This window comes from Schistocerca gregaria, chromosome 2 (assembly GCF_023897955.1).
Source record: "Schistocerca gregaria isolate iqSchGreg1 chromosome 2, iqSchGreg1.2, whole genome shotgun sequence".
In the NCBI taxonomy this organism is placed as follows: domain Eukaryota; kingdom Metazoa; phylum Arthropoda; class Insecta; order Orthoptera; family Acrididae; genus Schistocerca; species Schistocerca gregaria.
Genome location: NC_064921.1, coordinates 33,285,240 through 33,306,545, shown reverse-complemented (window position 1 = coordinate 33,306,545; position 21,306 = coordinate 33,285,240). Strand labels below are relative to the sequence as shown.

Below are 21,306 nucleotides of genomic sequence, written 5' to 3'. Positions count from 1 at the left end.
CATAACCAATAGATTGTGGTCAGAGTCCATATCTGCCCCTGGAAATGTCCTACAATTTAAAACCTGATTCCTAAATCTCTGTCTTACCATTATATAATCTATCTGATACCTTTTAGTATCTCCCAGAATTCTTCTATGTATACAACCTTCTTTTATGATTCTTGAACCAAGTGTTAGCTATGATTAAGTTATGCTCTGTGCAAAATTCTACCAGACAGCTTCCTCTTTCATTTCTTATCCCCAATCCATAATCACCTACTATGTTTTCTTCTCTCCCTTTTCCTACACTCGAATTCCAGTCACCCATGACTATTAAATTTTCGTCTCCTTTCACTATCTGAATAATTTCTTTTATTTCATCATACATTTCTTCAATTTCTTTGTCATCTGCAGAGCTAGTTGGCATATAAACTTGTACTACTGTGGTAGGTGTGGGCTTTGTGTCTATCTTGGCCACAATAATGCATTCACTATGCTGTCTGTAGTAGCTTACCTGCACTCCTATTTTTTTTATTCATTATTAAACCTACTCCTGCATTACCCCTATTTGATTTTGTACTTATAACCCTGTATTCACCTGACCAAAAGTCTTGTTCCTCCTGCCGCCGAACTTCACTAATTCCCACTATATCTAACTTTAACCTATCCATTTCCCTTTTTAAATTTTCTAACCTACCTGCCCGATTAAGGGATCTGACATTCCATGCTCTGATCCGTAGAGTGCCAGTTTTCTTTCTCCTTCGCTACCTATCAGGATTAATTTTTTTCTCAAGCAAGACAGGACTTGCACAAGTGATAGGTATCTTCAGATATAATCTTTGCTTACCCAAGAAGGACATCATTTATGAAGAAGATGCATAAATTTTAATAACAGAATAGCTTGTAGATAGTTTATGTAAATGTATAATACACTGTTTGTGAATATTTTGTAAGGGGATTTTCGTATGGCCAGTTAATAATATAAGCTAAAATTTGAAAAATGTACGTACTGTAGTTTTGATAAGATTTCTTATGTAATATTTTTTTGTGTATAGATTTTATACCCATTTTCTGGCACCACTTGTGGTCACTTAACTGCCTATTTAGCTATTTGAAATATCAATCTGGTCAATCCAATGTGGGAGGAGGGGGGGTTGGGGGGGGGGGGGGGGTGATGTAATGAAGCGAGCTGTGATAATTTTAATTCCCCTCTTGTTTTTCCATCTGACCCTTAAATTCACTTTTTTTTAATTTAAATAATTACCATTAACATACGTGAATATAATTTGTATTTTCATAATAGACAAAGGTTGGGGCTCAGTTTTAAAGAATTAACACCAGATCTATTTTGTGCTTAGAAAACATGTTAAGCAACGCCCGCTCTTAATTCCAAAGTAATTACCAGTTTTGTATAAAGTATTGTTTGTTGAACTATATCTGTTAATTTCATCATTTAAGGAAATAATTTGGCCTAACCCTGGTAGTAGAAGAAACTGTTAAAAGGAACGAATTTTTAGATGTATTCAGTTAATTAAATGAGTTAAGTTTTAATAGTACTCTCTGAAAATTAAACATTGAACAATTATAGTTTCAGTGCCTATTATTGTGAGGATATGTAAGGGCCTAGGTTTTGGTCAAGAGAGAAGTCAGTCCACGACCGAGTTTCAGACGAGGAACCTCAAACAATTACCGAAAATCAGAAGGAACTCATTTGTCTGGCTAAATATCATTAAGTGTTGGGAGGCTCCCAGTCCCCTGTCATTAAAGGCAAAATGCATTACCTAGTCGTGACCCAGTATAGGTCGAAAATTAGGGTGGAAACTCATCATTCTAGGAAACGTGTGTTAAAAAAAAAAGAGAGAGTTTAACCAGGAAAATTACATGTTAAGACCCCCATATGTTAAGACCCCCATAACTCATACTACACGTTATGAAAATGCCGCTTCACACATGTTGGTACTGTTATGTTAGGACATAATCTGCGACTGTCAAAAATATGTTTCTTCTCTGTCTAAGGTAGTGATGAAAAAGGACTGTGTAATAGTTTCTCCACAATGCTTTTATTACCCATTTCAAAACTACTGGAAACTTTTCATACTTAAAAAGCACAAGACATAAGTAACACAACAGCAGTCAGTCAGCCAGCCAGCCAGGAATGTGCCGAGCCGTTGACAAAAGAAATAACATCCTGGCTGCAGTCAGGCTGATCAGTGGTCAGAGCTGACGCATGTGCAGTGGCACTCGCACAGTGAGGGATTCAGCGGTGTACCCATGCCAATGTCTTGGCACCTAGTTAAAGCATTAAATACTACCAGGGGTTCGGATAGTGGTAGACAGTTGAGTTGAGGCATTCAAGGACAAATATACTTTATACTGACTAAGAATATCATAATTTCCTACTTTTATTCATATGTTGGCACATGACTCGCACACTCCCAAGAGACGCCACTGGCATAAGCGTGATGTAAATCAACATCACTACAATGCAACACAGCTTGCACTATGAATACAGGGTGATAATTATTGAACTGTATGACTTAAAATCGTCAATACTTCTGAACCGTTTGTGTTACAATGTTCAAACAGCACGGTTGCCATGGGGCATGACGGGAATTATATGGACGGTTTGGATTAGTGATTAAGCCCCCTTTCATTTGGATGGATTCGTCAATGAGTGAACTTGGCATGTTTGGGCGACTGACAATCCAAATTTTGCAACTGAGAAGTCTCTCCCCCTCAATGGGTAACTCTGTGGTGTGCAATGTCCAATCACAGAATAATCAGTGCGATACTCCTTGCCGGCATGGTGACTACCAAACAGTATGTTTTGGAAGATAATTTCATTCCCATTATCCAAAGTGACCCTGATTTCAACAAGATATGTGTCGTGCAAGATGGAGCTCGATCTCATTGAAGCAGGAGAGTGGTGTCCTCCTGGAGCACTTTGGGTATCACATTCTGGCTCTGGGGTACCCAAAGGCCACTGGCACAAGTCTCGATTTGCCACCATATTCTCCAGATCTCAACACATGCGACTCCTTTTTGTCGGGCTATATCAAAGAAAGGTGTACAACAATAACCCTAAAACTATTGCTGAGCTAAAACAGCCATCCCGGAGGTCATCAACAACACCGATGTTCCGACACTTTAGTGGGTCATGCAGAATTTCACTGTTCATCCGCACCACATCATTGCAAATCATGGCAGGCATATCAAACATGTCATAACCTAAATCCCAAAATCAGTAGTGATGTTTATATGTTGAATAAAATGTATTCTTGCAGTAGTTTGCAACTAATTCTTTTTTTTTCATACAGTTCAATAATTGTCAGCCTGTAACTGAGAACGAGTTGGTAATGGGCAACAAACTGCTATGAGGCAATGCTTCCAGCAATCAGTGACAACAGCTACAAGAACAGCAGCCAACACAACACAGTGAGCTGTTGCCACCTGCCAGCAGCAGTTAGCGCGCATCCAGTGAGAGCTCTGGCTGATGACACCAGTACACAGTGAACATCTGCCAATAGCAGCACTGTTCAACAGGTGCAAAACAAAATCTTAGTTTTCAAAATGAAGTGTTGTGATTTTGTGATCACAGGCCTATAGATATTTCCACATGAGATTGAAATTCATTTACTATTTGGAAGGATGTCAGTTGAAGAATTTATGCTGAAGTATTAAATGAATTCACCATATCAATAATAGACTCACTCACTTAAAACACAACTCTAGTGTTACGGATAATAAATTTTCACAAATTGAATCTACATTAGATATGATGGAAACCAGAATAAAGCAAAAAGATTTGTCAATAAGAAGTTTCAGCTCCCACATAAATGGTAATATGAATAATCAAGAAAAAACAATGGAATTAGGATTTAAATGAATACACAGTTTACATGATCACTCAAACGTTCAAAGAAATTTTGGGTTTACAGACTATCGTTGAAAACTTCACTACACAACATTTCAGCTGGGTATCTGTCAATCATCTTCAGGTGATTCATCGAAAACTAATGAACACCTTCTCTGCTCCGCCTTACATAGCGTACTGATAGTATTGCCATGTACGCATTACAGTCACGGTGACAGAAGGACCACACCACCCAGCGACAGTGCCCTCGTTGGTGCAAAAGGTAGGGATTGATTTACAAACTTCAAAATTTACAGCACAGGAAATGTCTACTGAAGTTTCTGGAAACATACTGAACATTTGAAGGGATAACATGTAGGTCTTTTCGTACGCGTAAGAGGTAAAAACAACGCATATCTGGCATTTCTGGAGATGATGAGACAAGCACTAACATACGCTTATGCACTGTGGCTAAGGGGCAGCAATAAGTGTGATATTGCATGATGTATGTGGGTGCTGAGGTTCATGGTTAATTGTAACAAGTAGTTTTAGGATGATCATGGAACTAATCCGTTTTGTTACCATTTGTTACTTAGCTCTGATGGAGGTGTTTCATGGTTTGGGTATGACATGTATAGCAGTGACGGCTCCAAGAGAGACTGTTCACATTGAGAGACTGTTCACATTCTGGAGACCAGTGAAGCTTTTACCATTTGTGTAAGGGACAAGGAAGTATCCCTTACAGCAAGGAACTCTCGTTTTATGGATAATGAGTTGCAAACTCATGTTACACACACACACAACACAAAAATCATACTAGCACACATTGAAAAACTCTTCTATTGGTTAAAAGGAGTTGTCAAAGAGATGTCGTTTAAATTTTCATATGAACTTATCAGTCGATGACTGATGATCTCACTCCTTTCTTTGCCACACCACAGCTGGGTGATGGATAGTGTAACTGAATTCTCTTTTGAGTATTATATTTACAAATGTTACTGTTGTTTCCAAACTGTGACTTACTGCAAACTTTATTAAGGAGTAAATATACAATGAGGCCTTTGTAAGGCTGCCCAACTGTCAACAAGAGGTTCTAATGTGGACTCCACACATTATCCTCTTCGCACACTTGTGGGCAACATACACGTTTCTCCTCAGTGACAAGTTATTGCAGGACTAGATGCAGTAACATATAAGTGAATGAAAGCACAGGATATGTAAGTAGAATTTCTTACATTTTCATCTCTTACCAGCGTATTTTGCAAGTGATCAGCCATCCACATATTCCTGTGAATGTGTTTTAGTTTTCCTGTTGTCTTACTTGGACTACCTGACAGTTTTAGAATACCTGAACAATTTTAACACTGTCTTACACAATGGCAGCTAGCATGATTGTGTAAGTGATCACAGGCAAGACTGGGGGAGAGAGAGTGTGTGTGATTTCATCTAAGATGGCTTTTTTTCTATTTCCTTTCAATTTGTGCATTTTAACCATATTTGTTTCTACTAATTTCATATGGGCACTGATAACCACATTGTTGAGTGCCTCTAACCCACAAACAGAAGTTACAAAGTAAAAATATTGAAGCACATTTGTAATATTTGACTTCCAGTTCAACATAAACACCTAGGAATAGGGAATATTATTTTATTTGTTGACTGTTTTGTAGAGAAGATTGTTATGTAGAGAAGTTATGAAGGGAAGTCTTGTTGAAGTTTAGGTTGAGACTTCCTAAGTAAGTTATTTCAAAGTAGAGGTCATGGTTTCTGCATAGAAAAAATTTTCCAGTACCTTCAAAGAGCTAAGTAGTGAGGCTCGCTGGTTAATATGTGTTATATTTCTTGGTTAATATGTGTTACCACCTTTCTTGTAAAAGGATCTGACAATAGCGTATATCGGTCTGTCTGGAAATAACCCCTGTGAAAATGATGTTTTGTAGAATTATATTAGGAAATTAGACAATAAAAGCAGTTGATGAGTTATGCTACTTGGAAACCAAAATAAATGATAGTGGCCAGAGTACAGAAGATAAATACGTAATGGCAATAGCAAGGAAAGCATTTCACAATCAATGCCTTCTCTGCGCGATAGAAAAGGAGATACTATCGAAGACAGTGCTACCAAAGCAGAGTTACTAAATGCAGGCTTCTGAAATACCTTCACAGAAGACTACAAAGTAAATAGTCCAAAATTCGAATCAAGAACAGCTGGCAACATGAGGTAGAAGTACATATCCTCAGAGTAGTGAAGCAACTTAAATTGCTTAATAAAAGCAAGTCTTCTGGTCCAGACTGTATACCAATTAGGTTCCTTTCAGAGTATGCCGATGCATTAGCTCCATACTTAATTATCATACACAACCGTTCGCTCAATGAAAGATCCGTATCCAAAGACTGGAAAGTTGCACAGGTAACACCAATATTCAAAAAACGTAGTAGGAGTAATCCACTTAATTACAGGCCCATATCATTAACATCAATATGCAGCAGGATTTTGGAGCATATAGTGTGTTCAAACATTATGAATTACCTCAAATAAAATGGTCTATTGACACACAGTCAACATGGGTTTAGGAAACATCATTCTTGTGAAATACAAATAGCTTTTTATTCGCATGAAGTGTTGAGTGTCATTGAATAGGGATTTTAGATCAATTCTGTATTTGTGGATTTCCAGAAGGCTTTTGACACTGTACAACACAAGCAGTTTATGGTAAAATTGCATGCTTATGGAATTTCATCTCAGTTATGTGACTGGATTTGTGACTTCCTATCAGAGAGGTCACAGTTCATAGTAGTTGACAGAAAGTCATCGAGTAAAACGGAAGTGATTTCTGGCATTCCCCAAGGTAGTATTATAGGCCCTTTGCTGTTCCTTATCTATATAAACGATTTGGCAGACAATCTGAGCAGCTATCTTACGTTGTTTGCAGATGACACTGTCGTTTATTGACTAATAAAGTCACCAGAAGATCAAAACAAATTGCAAAACAATTAAGAGAAGATATCTGAATGGTGTGAAAATTAGCAGTTGACCCTAAATAACGAAAATTGTGAGGTCATCCACATGAGTGCTAAAAGGAACTCATTAAACTTCAGTTACACGCTAAATCAGTCAAATATAAAGGCCGTAAATTCAACTAAATACCTAGGAATTACAATTACCATCACCTTAAATTGAAAGGAACACACAGAAAATGTTGTGGGGAAGGCTAACCAAAGACTGTGATTTACTGGCAGGACACTTCGAAAATGTAACAGGTTTTGTGAAGAGACTGCCTACACTATGCTTGCCCATCCTCTTTTGGAATACTGCAGTGCGGTGTAGGATCCTTACCAGATAGGACTGACAGAGTACATCAGAAAAGTTGAAAGAAGGGCAACACATTTTTTATTATCATGAAATATGGGAGAGAGTGTCACTGAAATGATAAAGGATTTAGGCTGAACATCACGAACAGAAAGGCGTTTTTCGTTGCGACGGAATCTTCTCACATAATTGCAATCACAAAATTTCTCCTCTGCATAGGGAGAAATGATCACCAAGATAAAATAAGGGAAGTCAGAGCTCATATTGAAAGATACTGGTATTTGTTCTTTACGCGCACTATACGAGATTGGAATAATAGAGAATTGCGAAGGTGGTTTGATGAACCCTCTGCCAGCCACTTAAATGCGATTTGCAGAGTATCCATGTAGATGTAGATGTAAAGGAAGAATTTGTTACCATCTAATATAAATGTAACTGTTAGGAAGTCTTCTTTGTAGGTATATGTACAAAGTGTGTGCTTGTATGGAGGTGAAAGATAGACAATAATGAGTTCTGAAAACATGACAATAGCAGCTTTTGAAATGAGGTGCTGCACAAGTATGTTGAAAATCAGATGGGTAGTTTGAATAAATAATGAGGAGGAACATCCACGTAAAGAACTGAACAAGCTGTTCAAAAGATTAAGTTTCAGATGTTTTTTGAATTTAGTCATATTCCCAGTCACAGATTTAACATGAACTGGAAGTTTATTACATAGTTTTATGCTTGAATAATGTACTCCTTTCTGTACCATGTGTAAATTTTTTATATCTTTCTGAAGACCATGTTCCCTTCTTGCATCTCGATCACGATATTCGCTGTTTTGTAAACTGTATGATTAGTTCACAAAGCACATTAGTAACAGATTGTATTGGCATGCCATGGTGAGAATCCCCATCTGTTTGAATAAATTTCCACAAGAGCATCTAGGATGCACTGTACCCATAATTATGATTATTCTCTTCGGTGTACTGAAGACTCTCTTTGCTCGTGCCCCAGAACACGATGCCGTATGTCATGGGAATATGAGTAAAAGGAAATAGCCAAAGTATGCAGCTTTGATTGTTTCCAAGTCACAAACAGATGAAACTTAGTGAATGGCAAATGCTGCCGAATTCAGTCTTTTAGATGGGTCAAGTCCGCAGCTTGTGGTCTCGTGGTAGCATTCTCACTTCCCGAGCACGGGGTCCCGGGTTCGAATCCCGGTTGGGGTCAGGGATTTTCACCTGCCTCGAGAGGACTGGGTGTTGTTGTGCCATCTTCATCATCATCATCATCATCATCTCATCATTCACACGCTTTACGGTTGGAGGAAGGCAACGGCAAACCACCTCTGCTAGGACCTCGCCTAGTATGGCAGTGCGGGTCTCCCACATTGTCTCCTACACTCTGTCAAGGAGTATGGGATTTCATCGCCATCATCACATGGATTGATGATGTGAACTGTCCAGTTTAGATTGTTGTTAATGTGTAATCCCAGGAGGGACTCAACACTCAATATTTCTTTGTCACCACACTTTCATTTCAATAATTTCCTGTTTTTTGTTTCTGTCTGAAACTGAATGAAATGAGTCTTGTTAACATTGAGAGACAGACCATTTGAAGTAAGTGGTTGCATTCTCTATCATAATGGTTGAGTCATCTGCAAATAAGTGAAGTGTGCTTTTAGTGTCATGCACCATGGCAGTTTGCTGATAAAGATTAGGAAAAGTAAGGGAGTAAGCACAGAACCTTGTGGTACTCCACGTTTCACTGTGCCCCAATCACAGCAGGTAGGTGCCATTGCATAATTATTCAATACTGTCTTCTGCTTTCTGTCATCTAGATATGATACAAGCCACATCCATATTTTATCCCATAAGCCATTGTGCCCAGCCTTCATTAGCAGAATTTTGTCATCTACACAGTGGAATGATGTAGACAGATCACAAATGATTCCATATTATGACATTTTATTGTTTACAGATTCAAGGGTTAGCTGACAAATAGGAAAATGGCATTGTTATTGCATTTGAAGTAGAATTCATATCAAATAAAGCTTCCAAAAGAGAATTTTGACTTATCTAATCAAGTATATCAAATACACCTGTGCACAGAAACTAATTAATATTTGTTGCAAGATTACTTTTTTAATACCTCTTCCACAGATTAGAAGATAAGTACTAGAATCACCTCAGTTGACTGCAGTTTTTACTTCAAGACAAATAACCAACTGGCTTGGACAGGAAGTGCAAAATGGTTAAGCAGGGATGGCTAGAAGACAAATGTAAGGATGTAGAGGCATATCACACTAGGGGTAAGATAGATACTGCCTACAGGAAAATAAATGAGACTTTTGGAGAAAAGAGAAACACTTGGATGAATATCAAGAGCTCAGATGGAAACCCAGTTCTAAGCAAAGAAGAGAAAGCAGAAAGGTGGAAGGAATATATAGAGGGTCTATACAAGGGCGATGTACTTCAGAACAATATTATGGAAATGGAAGAGGATGTAGATGAAGATGAAATGGGAGATACGATACTGTGTGAAGAGTTTGATAGCGCACTGAAAGACCTGAGGCGAAACAAGACCCCCTGAGTGGACAACATTCCATTAGAACTGCTGATGGCCTTGGGAGAGCCAGTCCTGACAAAACTCTACCATCTGGTGAGCAAGATGTATGATACAGGCGAAATACCCTCAGACTTCAAGAATAATATAATAATTCCAATCCCAAAGAAAGCAGGTGTTCACAGATGCGAAAATTACCGAACTTTCAGTTTAATAAGCCACAGCTGCAAAATACTAACACGAATTATTTACAGATGAATTGAAAAACTAGTAGAAGCCAACCTCAGGAAAGATCAGTTTGGATTCCGTAGAAATAATGGAACACGAGAGGCAATACTGACCTTACAACTTATCTTGGAAGAAAGATTAAGGAAAGGCAAGCCTACGTTTCTAGCATTTGTAGACTTAGAGAAAGCTTTTGACAATGTTGACTGGAATACTCTCTTTCAAATTTTAAAGGTGGCAGGAGTAAAATACAGGGAGCCTAAGGCTATTTACAATCTGTACAGAAACAAGATGGCAGTTATAAGAGACGAGGAACATGAAAGGGAAGCAATGGTTGGGAAGGGAGTAAGACAGGGTTGTAGCCTCTCCCCGATGTTATTCAATATGTATAATGAGAAAGGAGTTAAGGAAACAAAAGAAAAATTCGGAGTAGGAATTAAAATACATGGAGAAGAAATAAAAACTTTGAGGTTTTCCAATGACATTGTAACTCTGTCAGAGACAGCAAAGGACCTGGAAGAGCAGCTGAATGAAATGGACAGTGTCTTGAAAGGAGGATATAAGATGAACATCAACAAAGGCAAAATGAAGATAATGGAATTTAGTCGAATTAAATCAGGTGATGTTGAGGGTATTAGATTAGGAAATGAGATGCCAATTTGCGGTTTTTTTTCCACTTTCCACAGCACTATGCACTGAATGCTTGTTGTAATGCAAAGGAAAGCGTTTCTGAAGAAGAGAAATTTGTTAGCATCGAGTATTGCATTACAACAAGCGTTCAGTGCATAGTGCTGTGGAATGTGGAAAAACCACAAATTGGCGTTCATAAGAAGAAGAACAACAACAAAAATACAACAGGAGGTGATATGTAAGAAATTGTCCACGCAACCTGCCACTGATGATGCCTTGCAGAAAATAAAGGCGAAACGCGTTTATGGCACTAAAATTGTGTTTTATTCAGGTGCTGTCAGACAGTCCATAAGTAAAAATTATCAATATACCATAATTAAAGCTGATTCTTTTTCCCTTAATTTGTATTGGTCACAACAAATGCATTCCAGAACACAAATGCAATTACATGGAAAAAGATTTTCTATTTTTTCACTTTCCCCCTCCAAACAGCTGCCACGCTACTGGCTAAGTATCATTGTGTGTAACAATTGCTGATGTATTCAACACATCTTTTTATTGTGACTTTCACTTTAAGGTTGTCTACAGTGCATGAGATAGAAACTGTTTGAGTTTATGGTACTCAATTTTGAACTTCTTAGTGCCTATAGAAATTTCTTGTTGGGTGGATGAACTTACAAAGTTTTTCCTTTAAAGTTGTTAGAAGACCAGTGATTGTCATGAGATAAAATGATTCCAATTTAAAAACATAATACAGCTACTTTGGTTGAATGTAAATAGTTTAGGGGTGTGTGTGTGTGTGTGTGTGTGTGTGTGTGTGTGTGTGTATGGTTTTCATACCCTTCCTTCGCCATCTTGTTTGCGTGCCTGTTGACATCTCTCGTCACCTCTTGTCTTTCTTGAGATATTACCTTCACTCCTTTTTTTTTCCCTTTCTATCAGAATTATCTATTGCCATATCACTCATCCACTGTCATACATAACAAAACTGATGACATCCTGACACCACACAAATGTTTAAAATTGATGCAACATTCATCCAGTCAAGGCATTCTGCAGCTTACTATAGGAGTGAACTCTTCAATAAACACATTACACTTACCTAAAATATGGCATAGACCACATGCATCATGTGTCTCCTCTTGTTGGAGGAATAGTCCACTTGCCAACTGGGATGAGTGCCACTTATGAAGTCTACTGAGAATTACTTCCACACATCACTGTGACTGGAGTAAAAATACACTCAAGGTCACACTGGTGATTTCACAGACAACAAATTATTGCCATTCCTCATCAGTCGCCGAGTGTATCACAGGTGGACAATGAGTCTCTTCGACAGTGGTATCGTGGTACAGTGTGTTACTCTTGTGCCTTCTCAATCAGTATGTATACAAGTTAATATCCTGGGATCCTCAAGTTGTCTTCTTCTAACTTCTTGTGGCACCCATCAAAATACCATTTCAGTGTGACTTGCCAGCATTCATCACCAGATTGTCCATAGATAGAAAAGAATCTGGCAGTATCTGATCACTTAACATCCACTCTAGCTTGGATGCACACACTGATTTGGCTGGGAAGTGTGTCTTGAAGTCGTATTCTCTCCTGCTATAAGCCAGCTCACAATGTGACAACACTATACTGTCACATAAGAGATAACACATGATGGTGCAAGATGTCTGTGACATACTGCTGTGCTGTCAGACTTCCTTCAATGATTAACACCCGCATCCTGAGCCAAGTGCTGGCAATCGTGGTGCAGCACATCAGAGGATGGCATTACTTTCTGAGTCTGACACAGCTTCTTATACTAGGCACTCAGTCCGGAACCGCGCGACTGCTACGGTCGCAGGTTCAAATCCTGCCTCGGGCATGGATGTGTGTGATGTCCTTAGGTTAGTTAGGTTTAAGTAGTTCTAACTTCTAGGGGACTGATGACCACAGATGTTAAGTCCCATAGTGCTCAGAGCCATTTGAATCATTTGAACAGCTTCTTATAAGAAGCAACTTATTTTAAATTTCCTCTGTGCTCTTTAGTTTAAACATGTTAATTTTGGGCATGTCTATTTGTCAGGTACAGTTCGATGTCTATTAGCTGTCTAGAGTATATTTTCACCACCTTTAGTATGGATAGGAACTGTGGTTGCTGTGTTCAGGTGGGAACTGAGTTGGTGACCGTTTATTCATAGCTCCAAGCAGTGTTGTCTTTGATCACACAGCTTAAGCTGCAGCCTATGGGCACTACACACACACACACACACACACACACACACACACACACACACACACACACACACAGAGAGAGAGAGAGAGAGAGAGAGAGAGAGAGAGAGAGAGAGAGAGAGAGAGACTCAACCAGTATAGTTTTCAGTTCTGTAGCAAATTCAAGTTTGTGTGTGTGTGTGAGAGGGGGGGGGGGGGGGGGGGGGGGGGGGGGAACTTTCAGTTCATCTATTAAAATCTATAACCCTACATGTGTTCAGACAGCCAAGATGATCCCTCTCCAGTGGTTTTCTTCCACTTCAATGGTCCACATTTGAATGTGCCTTCAGAATATCTCTCTAGGTATGGCTTGCACCTTTGGAAAGACACTGCTGCTAGCGTTTCTACACTGCAATCCCAAGAACTTGCCACATAGCACACTGACATTGAATTCATTACCTGTGTAATGACAATTTAAAAAACCCTTCTGTCCCCTCCTTCTCGAACTGAAGGTACTCACATAAAACGATACATCTATTGTCATTACTTCATGTCACCAGACAGAACATACAGCACACTGTCACAATACAACAGGCAAACTAGACATTGATAGTTTGAGACACAGATGACAAAGACCTGAAATTTACACAAAATAACATGTTTAACAGTTTTTAATAAATTTCTGAAACTTGACTTTTATTTCCCTATAACGTTCATAATGCTACAATTTATGACTCATTGCTGAAACAATTATCATGAAGGTGATGGAACTTTGAAAATGAAATGTTTATATTGATTTTTAAAAAGATTGATAAATAATTAGCATTATGTTTTTAAGATTTATTCTCTCATTATCAACTGTCTAATTAATGATGCAACATAAACTACAGAAAGTCTTCAACAGTTAAAAACTGTGAAACATCTAGTGAGCAGTACAACAATGAAGAGAAATTGTACCATATGTAACACAGTAATGAAATAAATTTCAATTGATTCTTCAAGTATCTTTGGCTACTGAATACAAAAAGTATTCTGGGCCTTAGTCCATTCAATAGATTAATGTAGGGGTAAATGACAGAAGCTCTTAATCATTTCTGGCATGTGGTGAACCTGTTCAGAAGCAGTGAATATTGACAAGAAACATTGTTTTCTACCTTCCAATTCAATATCATAAATGGATTTGGAGCATGCTACTTGCATCTCATACATAAATACTTCATTCAGAACCAATATATTCCCATAATAATGCTTAACTCTGAAACAATAAACTATTAGAAACACACTGTATGACAAAAAAGGTCTTCTTATTTCATCCCTCGTCAGCCTGTGAAAGCCCTCCTGAATTACTTTGTACATATTGTAACACATATGTAATGATGCATGATACTTAACCTTTACTGTGAGTGTTAATTTTTCTTTACATCATAATTCACATAAGAACTTTGTGAATTATCAACTTGCGCATGTAATGATGGATGATACTTACCCTTTATTGTGAGTCCTATTTTTATTTACATGATAATCCACAATAAAACTTCGTAAGTCATCAACTTGTTTATATAATGTGTCATTGATCTTATTACAGTCCAGTAATATCAGATGAAGCAAAACATTTCTCCGAAGAAAAATAGAACTCTCTCTAATTTTTTCATAATTCTCAATTTTTTTAGTAAAATCCTGTAACAATACAATAAATTATTATAATATACTGAGTTGCTTGTTAGTAGTTTCTAATTAATTTTGACCTTGCAAAATTACATTTTATGCCATAGTTTGAACAGTGAAGTATTGTTCCCAAATAATTTGTCCTGAATGTAAAGCACACCAATACCTTTAAAAAGAAGTCCGCCTTTCTCATTAACACACTGCTCCTCAAAAAATTCAGGAGTACCATGTGCAAAGAACAACACAGTCTTAACAAAAGATCCATAAAAATGTATTCAAGAAATGGACAACACACAATTTACACCCTGGAAGATAACACAATCAAGACAGGCTGCTAGTTAGGTTCCTGCAAGTTATTTTTATAAATTACTGGAAACAAGTGTCAGCTATTTGAAATATTGCACTATGGTGTAATACAATACCAGTAACCTTTCCTAAAATATCCACAGATTCACACCTGATTATGAACTCATTCAAAACTGCAGAATTGAAGATATTAGTGGAAGAAAATGCTAACCTAAAAGAGCAAATTTGGAGTTGTTGCATGTTGTATGTTTGGTTCAATTTGAAGACAAGAATGTAAATACAATAAGAGACAAGAAATTATACGACAGACAGCTCTTTCTAATGGTACATATGGAAAAACATGGTACCAAAATGTAGTGCATTCGAAAACACAACAGACAGCATAATCAGACTAACCTTTACTAAAATGGGACTTAGCACTTTCTACCACTCATTCCTTCAGTCCTGCTGACAATGAGATTTGATTGATCAAAATACTACAACTAACTCCGCTGTTTTATTAAAAAAGAAGAACAAGTTCAAACAGTTGGAGAATTAAGAAAGGAAAAGTTATTTGCTAAAATGACACTCTATGAGAAAAGCTTCATGATTCAAATTCTTTAGTGTCTGCTGTTAAAAATGTTAATATTATGTAGGCCATAGGATAACTTCAATTATTTCTCTAAAAAAAGATGAAAGAATATACAGGACTCACTGTAGTTTACCTTGAGTGTAGGAAATGGATCAGATTTAAAAAACTCTGCTAACTCCTCACTGGCTTCCCCATTTAAAAGATGCATGTATGGGTCATATGTAACAAGATACTTCTGTGGACCAACAGAATTTTTATCAAAACTTGAGAGAGCTTTTGAAAGAATCTGTTGCACACGATCCTCTTCTTCAAACACTGGTTTAAGATATGTTTCTTCATTTCTCATTTCTGTCCAGAACAATATATTTCAACTTTTACATAAATACAATTAGAGCAGATCTGAGGTAACATTTCATAACTGATATGCAAAGGTATTAGAGATAAATTTTGAAAGGCATACAATTAATATATAGCAAAATTATACTTCTAGCACTAGTAAATGTAGAATGTATACATGTCACAAGATTATTTTTAGCCCAGCAGAAGCAAGACATGTATTTTTGATCTGCTGCACAAGGCAGTAGCTACTGAAGGAAAAAGTAACTTGCACATAACAAACAAGGCATGCATCATTCACAAAGACCTTCAGTTCCAGGCTCAGAGTCCATGCAGGGTATGGTTGCTGATGCACAGTGACCAATTTTCATCCAAAGCACTGGGCTAGTTCATTTTTCTCTTCAGAAGGGAAGGCTATTTTCCACCTTTCGGTCATTGGGCAATGACAGAATGCATGCTCTGCAATCTTTCTCAAATGATTTTAGAGAACCTGTTTGTTAGAAAATTTACTTTCTTCATTTGCATTAAGACGTAGAGAAAGCTTTTGACAGTGATGACTGGAATACTCTCTTCCAAATTTTGAAGGCAGCAGGGGTAAAATACAGGGAGTGAAAGGCTATTTATAATTTGTACAAAAGCCAGATGGCAGTTATGGGTGTTGAGCACATGAAAGGGAAGCAATGGTTGAGAAGTGAGTGATACAGGGTTGTAGCCTACCCCCAATGTTATTAAACCTGTATACTGAGAAATCAGTAGAGAAAACAAAAGAAAAATTTAGAGTTGGAATTAAAATTAAGAGACAAAAAAAAAAATTGTTGAGGTTCGCTGATGACATTGTAATTCTGTCAGAGACAGCAAAGGACTTGGAAGAGCAGTGGAATGGAATAGACAGTGTCTTGAAAGGAGGGTATAAGGGGTATAAGATGAACATCAACAAAAGCAAAACAAAGATAATGGATTGCAGCCAAATCAAATCAGGTGATGGTGACAGAAACAGATTAGGAAATGAGAGACTTAAAGTAGCAAATGAATTTTGCAATTTGGGCAGCAAAATAAGTGACGATAGTCAAAGTAGAGAAGATATAAAATGGGGGAAAAATCGACTTGTTTTGTGAATTTTTCTATGAAGCACTAATAAATCACATAGTTTTCCAAACTAATTTGTATGCTACACAGAAAGGCAAAACTTTTGTGCCCATGAACGAAGTTTAAATTAAGACTTTTATTGGAATAAATCTTTATACGGGTATCACTAAAAAGCCTAGCTACAGAGATTACTGGAGCACTTATCCAGATCTTGGTGAAAGTTGCATATCAAAGCTGTTGCCAGTAAAACGGTTTAGTTGGCTACTGAGTAACTTGCACCTCAATGATAATTCTGTCGCTCCCAACAGAAACTCAGAATTATAATAAAATGTACAAACTACTTCCATTTCTAGACCGTTTGAACAGGAAATTCCAGGCTTGCTATAAACCACATCAAAAACTTGCTATAGATGAAGCTATGGTTAAATTCAAAGGCAGATCATCTCTCAAAAAATATATGAGGGACAGAACTATAAAAAGAGGGTACAAAGTGTGGATGTTATGTGTGTGATCAGTCATCATACAACCTTAAATTTGATGCTTAACCAGGAAAAGCTTCACATTCTCCAGTAGTGGGGCTACGATCGAAAGTGGTTCTAAATTTAATCAGTGGTCTTCATGGAAAGAATCATATTATTTTCATGAACAATTATTTTACATCATATGATCTGTTCAAGGACGTAAAATCCAATGGTGTGTACGCTTGTGGAACAATACATCTCAAAAGGAAAAGCACGCGAAAACTCAAGGAGGAAAAGGAACTGGAAAAAGGCGAATTCGATTACAAAATAGCCAATGATGGCATAGTAATCTATAGATGGAAAGATAACAGGGCAGTCAACTTGATATGTCATTCACCATCAGAGGTGTCCACAATAACTCGAAAAATGAAAGATGGAATAATAACCAATTTCACTTGTCCAATTGTATTGAAAGACTACAATTCCAGTATGAACTATGTGGATAATTTTGATCGACTAAAGTCAGACTATGCTATTAACAGAAAATGCAAAAAATGGTGGATGAGATTGTTTTTTCACTTTTTAGACTGCAGTGTGACAAACGCGTTCATTATGCACAAAGAAAACGAAATGGAGCAGTTCTCCAATAAAGACTTCCGCCAAGAGGTGTACAAAATCTTGTTGGCTTCAAAAATAGTTTCAGTGACAGCTAATTTCTGTATCCCAAAGTAGTATAACAACTCAGATCAAATCACACAAACCATACGTAGATAAAAGTATTCCTCACGAAAGCAGTAAACATCAACAAATTCAATCATCATCTAGAAGATGCGCAGTTTGTAGTTCAAAGAAAAATCCAGTGCGAACAGTGTGGATGTGTTCAGTGTGCAAAGTACCTTTGTGTCTGAGAGCACGCAAGAACTGTTTCGAGAGATACCACGAAAATTAAAAACTATTTATTTCAAACTTCAAACACCAAATATCGAATTTCTATACTGTAATGGGCTGGTGGTTACCAGTAGTGACCACATTTAATGTTAATATTTTGTTGTTGTTTAAGTGAATTTTTACAAACTCAATGTATAAAACATGTCAAAGCGATATAAAAAAAATTGTTACAAGTAAAAGAAATTTGAAAGTTGCAAATAATTTTTCTTACCCCACTAGGGTAAATTTTAGTGGTGTTTACCTGCCCCTCAAAGAGTTATAACTGCCATCTGGTTTCTGTACAAATTGTAAATAGCCTTTTGCTCCCTGTATTTTACCCCTGCCACCTTCAGAATTTGAAAGAGAGTATTCCAGTTAACATTGTCAAAATCTTTCTCGAACTCTACAAATGCTAGAAGCATAGGTTTGCCTATCCATAATATATTTTCTAAGATAAGTCGTAGGGTCGGTATTGCCTCACGTGTTCCAACATTTCTACGGAATGCAAACTGATCTTCCCCAAGGTCGGCTTCTACCGGTTTTTCCATTAGTCTGTAAAGAATTCATGTTAGGATTTTGCAGCTGTGGCTTATTAAACTGATAGTTCGCTTATTTCAAATCTGTCAACACATGCTTTCTTTAGGATTGGAATTATTCTACTCTTCTTGAAGTCTGAGGGTATTTTGCCTGTCTCATACATCTTGCTCACCAAAAGGTAGAGTTTTGTCAGGGCTGGCTCTTCCAGGGCTATCAGTAGTTCTAATGGAATGTTGTCTACTCCCGGGGCCTTGTTTCGGCTTAGGTCTTTCAGTGCTCTGTCAAACTCTTCACGCAGTATCATATGTCCCATTTCATCTTCATCTACGTCCTCTTCCATTTCCATAATATTGTCCTCAAGTACATCGCCCTTATATAGACCCTCTATATACTCCTTCCACCTTTCTGCTTTCCCTTCTTTGCTTAGAACTGGGTTTCCATCTGAGCTCCTGATATTCATACAAGTGGTTCTCTTTTCTCCAAAAGTCTCTTTAATTTCCCTGTAGGCAGTATCTATCTTACCCCTAGTGAGATATGCCTCTATTTCCTTACATTTGTCCTCTAGCCATCCCTGCTTAGCCATTTTGCACTTCCTGTCGATCTCATTTTTGTGACGTTTGTATTCCTTTTTGTCGGCTTCATTTATTACTCTTCTATATTTACTCTTTTCATCGATTAAATTCAATATTTTTCTGTTACTCAAGGATTTCTACTAGCCCTCGTCTTTTTACGTACTTGACCCTCTGCTGCCTTCACTATTTCATCCGTCAAAGCTGCCCATTCTTCTTCTACTGTATTTCTTTCCCCCATTCCTGTCAATCGTTCCCTAATGCTCTCCCTGAAACTCTCTACAACCTATGGTTCTGTCAGTTTATCCTGATACCAACTCCTTAAATTCCCACCTTTTTGCAGTTTCTTCACTTTTAATCTACAGTTCATAACCAATAGATTGTGGTCAGAGTCCATATCTGCCGCTGGAAATGCCTTACAATTTAAAACCTGGTTATTAAATCTCTGTACTACCATTATATAATCTATCTGAAACCTGTCAGTATCTCCAGGCTTCTTCTATGTATACAACCTTCTTTTATGATTCTTGAACCAAGTGTTTGCTATGATTAAGTTGTGCTCTGTGCAAAATTCTACCAGATGGCTTCCTCTTTCTTTTCTTCACCCCCATCCATATTCACCTACTATGTTTCCTTCTCTCCCTTTTCCTACACTTGAATTCCAGTCACCCATGACTATTAAATTTTCATCACCCTTCACTATCTGAATAATTTCTTTTATTTCATCATACATTTCTTCAATTTCTTTGTCATCTGCAGAGCTAGTTGGCATATAAACTTGTACTACTGTGGTAGGCGTGGGCTTCGTGTCTATCTTGGCCACAATAATGCGTTCACCATGCTGTTTGTAGTAGCTTACCCGCACTCCTATTTTTTTATTCATTATTAAACCTACTCGTGCATTACCCCTATTTGATTTTGTATTTATAACCCTGTACTCACCTGACCAAAAGTCTTGTTCCTCCTGCCACCGAACTTCACTAATTCCCACTATATCTAGCTTTAACCTATCCATTTCCCTTTTTAAATTTTCTAACCTACTTGCCCGATTAAGGGATCTGACATTCCATGCTCTGATCTGTAGAACGCCAGTTTTCTTTCTCCTGATAACGACGTCCTCCTGAGTAGTCCCCGCCCGGAGATCCGAATGGGGGACTATTTTGCCTTCGGAATATTTTACCCAAGAGGACGCCATCATCATTAAACCATATAGTAAAGCTGCATGCCCTCGGGAATAATTACAGCCATAGTTTAACTTTGCTTTCAGCCGGTCGCAGTACCAGCACAGCAAGGCTGTTTTGGTTAGTGTTACAAGGCCAAATCAGTCAATCAGCCAGACTGTTGCCCCTGCAACTACTGAAAAGGCTGCTGACCCTCTTCAGAAACCACACGTTTGTTTGGCCTCTCAACAGATACCCCTCCGTTGTGTATCGCTGAGGCACGCAAGCCTCCCCACCGACGGCAAGGTCCATGGTTCATGGGGGGAGGAACAGGCGAGTATAAGTTTTGAATGCACAACGGTTACCACTAGACCACAGGCTCACAGAATCCGAGAACATCTCAGAAGTAGACAACAATTCCTCCTAACGCTTCCGCATGTTACAGTGTTGCCAGATGTGCACATGGCCGGACTTGGGGTTGTCAGGGGCAATCGGTTTTATTGGACTTAGTCTCTGTGGCGGCCGGCCGGCGGTCAGTTTTTGTGTCCGAGACTGTACGTGGGAAGTACAAGGATGACGAAAGTGGAAGTGGTACTGAAACAGGCATCGATCCATATCGTTCATCATCCTTGTCAGACAGGGAGCCTCAAACGTGGCTGTAAAACGTATCCAGCGTGGGGTACTGAACGTAATTACGTACAATGGATATCATCCGCAACGTAATGAAAAACAATTAAGAACAGATTTTGAATAAAGTCGCAGCAATATGACCGTGTAGCGCATAGAAAAACCTTCGAATATTTAAATGAGGACAAGGCGCACTTGTTTCTAAAACGTCTGTTTCCGCATTTCGAGAATGATCGATAGAATTCACAGAATGCGCACGTTTGTGATCCCCAATAGTTGTACACTTTGGTACACTAGGACACCTTTCATCATTAT

The 21,306-nt window shown here is 38.0% G+C and overlaps 1 protein-coding gene across 1 annotated transcript in view; it reads right to left on the bottom strand.

Moving 5' to 3' along the window:
• Window positions 1-21,306, bottom strand: part of LOC126336262 (dynein axonemal heavy chain 3) — a 1,127,841-nt gene that overhangs the window by 979,730 nt on the left and 126,805 nt on the right. Inside the window, exons 11-12 of the mRNA XM_049999758.1 lie at window positions 15,422-15,636; window positions 14,233-14,423 (exon numbers count right to left, since the gene is read on the bottom strand). Of these exons, the coding sequence (XP_049855715.1) occupies window positions 14,233-14,423; window positions 15,422-15,636 (406 nt within the window). The remainder of the gene's footprint in view (window positions 1-14,232; window positions 14,424-15,421; window positions 15,637-21,306) is intronic.